Source organism: Festucalex cinctus, chromosome 3, assembly GCF_051991245.1.
Source record: "Festucalex cinctus isolate MCC-2025b chromosome 3, RoL_Fcin_1.0, whole genome shotgun sequence".
Taxonomy (NCBI): Eukaryota; Metazoa; Chordata; class Actinopteri; order Syngnathiformes; family Syngnathidae; genus Festucalex; species Festucalex cinctus.
In genome coordinates, this window is record NC_135413.1 from 7,645,883 (window position 1) to 7,651,481 (window position 5,599).

Below are 5,599 nucleotides of genomic sequence, written 5' to 3' on the forward strand. Positions count from 1 at the left end.
AGTAAATGTCTGTCAGATATTGAATGACAAAGATGTTTTTTGTTTTTTTTGTTTTTTGTTTTTTTAAAGTAGTACTGAATGAAAAAAATGTGTGCTTCAGCGGAGGGGGCATTTTTCTCACCCAGGGCAGAAACACTTCTATGAGTCTATATGTCAGTCGAATAGTATAAAGAACTTGAAAATGCTACATTCAGCCATCCATCCATTTTCTTGACCGCTTACTCCTAACAAGGGTCGCGGGGGCGCTGGAGCCTATCTCAGCTGGCTTCGGGCAGTAGGCGGGGTAGACCCAGAACTGGTTGCCAGCCAAATGCTAGCTTCATATTCTGTTAATCTTTTTTTCTTTTCTTTTTTTTTTTTTTTTTTTACAGTACAACATTGAGCTTTAGTCAAAAACACAAAAATCTATTAATTAGTTAAACATGCAAGATTGAAAAAAGTGAACTGATTTATATATATATATCCATCCATCAATTATCTTGACCGCTTATTCCTCACAACAGTCACTGAAGCCAACCTGCCATACATGTCTTTGGAATGTGGGAGGAGACCCACACAGGGAAAAGATACAAACTCCACCCAGGAAGGCCGGAGCCTGGACTCAAACCCGAGTCCTGAGTGGCGGACATGCTAACCACTTGGCTACTGTGCCGCCCTACACAGGTATTATATATATATATATATATATATATACATATATACATATATACATATATACATATATACATATATACATATATACATATATACATATATATATATATATACATACATACATACATACATATCCATCCATCCATCCATCCATTTTCTTGACCGCTTATTCCTCACAAGGGTCGCGGGGGCTGCTGGCGCCTATCTCAGCTGGCTCTGGGCAGTAGGCGGGGGACACCCTGGACTGGTTGCCAACCAATCGCAGGGCACACAGAGACGAACAACCATCCACACTCACACGCACACCTAGGGACAATTCGGAGCGCCCAATTAACCTGCCATGCATGTCTTTGGAATGTGGGAGGAGACCGGAGTACCCGGAGAAGACCCACACGGGCACGGGGAGAACATGCAAACTCCACCCAGGAAGGTCCGAGCCTGGACTCGAACCGGAAACCTCAGAACTGGGAAGCGGACGTGCTCACCACTTGACTACCGTGCCGCCCATATATATATATATATATATATATATATACACATACATACATACATACATACATACATACATACATACATACATATATATATATATATATATATATATATAATTATTTGTTCGTCTCTGTGTGCCCTGCGATTGGCTGGCAACCAGTTCAGGGTGTCCCCCGCCTACTGCCCAGAGCCAGCTGAGATAGGCGGCAGCACCCCCCACGACTCTTGTGAGGAATAAGCGGTCAAGAAAATGGATGGATGGATATAATTTATTTATTTATTTATTTTATTTATTTTTTCGCTGGGGGGTCTACAATCTACACTTTCGCCTAGGGCACCAAATCTCCCCCCACACTCTTTTCCTCCCTTTCTGATAACTTTGAACATGTCACAACCATATTCTGAACACCACATCATGTTGTGTCTCGGGATAACCTCACTTGCACCGATCCCTACAATGTAGGTTCCATGTAGGGCCTGCCTCTCTGGACTCTGCAAACAATGAGTCAACTATTGATCATAAGTCCACCATTTGATAAGTGCAACATTTCACCAACTGCACTGTTTACTGCATTTGATGTCACAAATAAAGACTAACTGTCTGCAGGGTTCTAAATTAACACCCGTAAACGTAAACCCATTAAAATTCATTTTGGCAGGTGTTGATAAAAAATTACCTGAATTACTTACCTCTAAAAAAGAACAAAAATAAATAAATAAATAACGTACCTGAAGGATTTCATTCTCCCGTAATTGTTGACATTTAGATTATTTATTTATTTATTTATTTATTTATTTATTTATTTATTTATTAATTATTTTTATGGTACCTGTAGCACGCTAAAATGTAATAAATTAATGATAATGTAATAATACCTGAAAATGTAATAAAATTTGCACTTAACTCAATCAAAAATGCGATAAAGCCCAATAATAGAATTTCTCTCTCTCTCTCTCTCTCTCTCTCTCTCTCTCTCTCTCTCTCTCTCTCTCTCTCTCTCTCTCTCTCTCTCTCTCTCTCTCTCTCGCTCCATTTTCTTAACCGCTTACTCCTCACAAGGGTCGCAGTGGGCTGCTGGAGCCTATCCCAGACTGCTTTGGGCAGTAGGCGCTGTACACCCTGGACTGGTTGCCAGCCAATCGCAGGGCACACAGAGACAAACAACCACCCACACTCACAAGCACACCTAGGGACAATTCGGAGCGCCCAATTAACCTGCCACGCATGTCATTGGAATGTGGGAGGAGACCGGAATACCCGGAGAAGACCCATGCAGAGTCATGCTAACCACTCACCATGCTGCCCATTAAGAGTAACAAACATTACAAAATGTAAAAACTAATAGATAAAAAAAAAAATTAGTAATACACAAAACAAATGTAAAATTGCAAAGAATAAATACAAATACAAATTTGTAAGCATTTGTTACACTAACTTGACTTCTACATTGTGTGCTTTCCATGTTATATACTGTACACTTCATTTGAAACAAGAGAATGACTATTGCTTCCCCATGAGGGTCCTCATATCAGGAATAAGGTGGATAAGCCACCTAAATCTTTAATAACACCTAATAGTGAGGCATTTACTTGCTAATGCACGCACACATTGAGTTCCTCCACATATTGACTCGCTTCACATGCATATTACGCTCCCCTCATCTGACCATTAGCGTGGATTTTAAACATAGAAGGGCCAAAACATGCCATGTAAAAATTAACCTGTACTAAAAACTAGCCACCAGAGGATGCTAGAACCCAACCTAGAACAAATGGAATTAAACCGGCCTTTTTTTTTTTTTTTTTTTTTTTCTCTAAACAGGTGCACTGCTTGACGACAATATTGTGGCAGTTTTAATATCGAAATATCATTATTTTGCCGATCGTTATCATTATATCTCTATTAAATAGTATGATAGAGGGAAATTAAAACAGCATAGGTAAAGTAAAAAAAAAAAAAAAAAAAAAAGGCTGGTAGAAATTCTGATTGGCTGGTAAATTTTAGAGAGTGGTGACTCTCAAAAAAATATTGATTTAGAACCCTGACTGTCTGACCGTAATTGGCCAAATCACCTTGACTGCTGGAACTGCAATCTAATGGTCTGCTTATCATAATGCAAGCTAACAAAGCCAATGTTTACAGTTCTTAAAGCTGCCCTATGTAACAATTTGCCCAACCAAACATATCTTTATTATTATATTTGACCATTTATGACTAAAATATCTAATAGTAGATTAACGTTAACTGTCATGAAGGATTCAAGGACGGATGGACGATGAAAGATCATCACACGCCACTCGACGCGTCAAATGTGAACCGCCTGTCTGAGTTGGATATATCACCACAAAGTTTCACTTTATTCTCTTTTAAGTGGGATGATATTAAAATGATACTTCACTTGTTTAGTTCATTATAGCAATAAAAAGTTAATATTTTGTCTATATTTAATTTGATACTTTCATCTCAGCTTGTGAATGTCACATGACCAAACCAAGAAAACAGGTGAGCTGTGATTGGTTACCTGAGCCCTTGTGATGTCATTTTCAGTCAACAGCAAGTTGCAAAATGTGTTTTAAAAGGTACCAATTGTACATGAAAAATATTGAAAATATCAAATTTATTATAGGCCTAATATTAATGTTTGAGTGACAAAAATGGCCAAATATGAGCTATGAGATATGAAACTTGAAAATGATCGATGATTGAAAATCATCGCGATGGTTCCCGTAATGACGAGTCGCCCCACCCCAAAGTCTAGAAAAAAATAAAAAATAATTTCTTTTTTTTCCCAAAAACGTAGGGCATGAAAAACCAAACGGCGTTAACAGTGTTTGTGCAATTTCACGTGAGCATGCAGCTATCATTTTATCATGCATTCACGGCTGTGCATTTATAAACTTAAACCAGCTAATTAGAATACTACTGCTACTACTACTACTACTACTACTAATAATAATAATAATACATTAAAAATAAAAATAAAAAAAGTGCAAAAAGTGTAACAACAAGCCCTGCTTTCCCGAAACTTTTTCTTTTAGTCGCATACAATTAATATTTTTTTCCATGACTGTACATAGTGCAAAGTGAAAGTTGAAGTGAAAAGTCAACTTACAGTGGAACACCAGCAACCACAGAAGACAAATAGGCAAAGGCCAGTGAGGCCAACAGCCAGAGAGGCGTTGGACACATGCTCTTCCTGATCCTGAGCTGCTGTCAAAGTGGAGTTCAGCACTGCAACGCTCGCCTTTTATAGTCCTCTCAAACAATCTCCTCCCAGTGGGTCCACATAAAGTTGGTAACCCAACATCATTTTCCCGTACGTACTGTAGTTACCAAATCGTTGAAATTGTCAAAGGTCTACTAAAGACACATTTAAAAAAAACAATAGTATGTTTAACTGACTTACTTTTTGATGAAAAGGATACATCAATACAAAAATGTTCAAACGAATAAACAAAGGAATGTAAGTATTTTTGGATGATTTACAGAATCTCAAATGTAAAATTACATGCAGTTTCACATAATTTCTATTTAACAACAACAATACAGTCAGTTTACTGAGCATGCTGGGTCAAGTTTTCTTTTGATAAATCCCAGGGACCTTAAGTAATAAAAATATGACAATGATATTGAATAGTTCAGTTCATAAGTAAATTATACTTTTACTTCAAACATTTCACTTCATAACAAATAACCAATTAGTTTCTTTTTAATATAATCAACTGATTTTATTAAATCCACACTGTAAAGAGCAGCAAACCACATTATTGTTCCGAAACATTTTCAGTGGGGCAATTTCAAACAAACTTAGCTTTTTTTCTTTTTAATTAAAAATGTAATATATGAAAAATAAAAAAGATTTAACAGCGTTTGCGCAACTTCACATTTTAGCATCCAGAATAATAATACAGTCGGTTTATGGCTCCTGGATTGGCTGGTAACCATGAGTTAATGACGTACCCTGCCAACTGCCTGAAGCCAGCTAGGATAGGCTCCAGCATCCCGCGCGACCCTTATGAGGAAAAGCAGTTAAGAAAATGGATGGATGGGTTTATGGATGCGCATTTATGATCTTAGACCAGCTAATTCGAAATAAGACAAATGTGCTTTAAACTAGTACAAGTGTGAAAGGTCCTAAAATGAAGATAACTTGAGAGGAACCGTTAACAAAAGATAAACTGTATTAAACGCTGATTATGTACTCATTCATTTCAGTTAAATTGTTAAAATGTTTCACTTGTTAGATAATAAACCTTAAAGCTACTGAACGCATGAATTAAATTTTGAAACGCTCGTGCCACCTCTTGACGAAAAATGAAACTGCACAGACACGGTCGTCTTTTCTTATACTTGATTTTTTATTTTTTATTTTTTATTTTATTTTTTTTTAAGTTTGCGACGATGGCTCAATGGTGAGCCGATGAGGCGTTGCTGAAATTCACAAGGCAATAC

General features: G+C 37.3%; 1 protein-coding gene across 1 annotated transcript in view; it reads right to left on the reverse strand.

Moving 5' to 3' along the window:
• The window catches only part of LOC144015546 (complement C3-like), a 53,320-nt gene extending 48,964 nt beyond the window's left edge, over positions 1 to 4,356 (reverse strand). Inside the window, exon 1 of the mRNA XM_077515630.1 lies at positions 4,260 to 4,356. Within this exon, the coding sequence (XP_077371756.1) occupies positions 4,260 to 4,336 (77 nt within the window). The 5' untranslated portion in view covers positions 4,337 to 4,356. The remainder of the gene's footprint in view (positions 1 to 4,259) is intronic.
• Between the last annotated feature and the right edge of the window lie 1,243 nt (positions 4,357 to 5,599).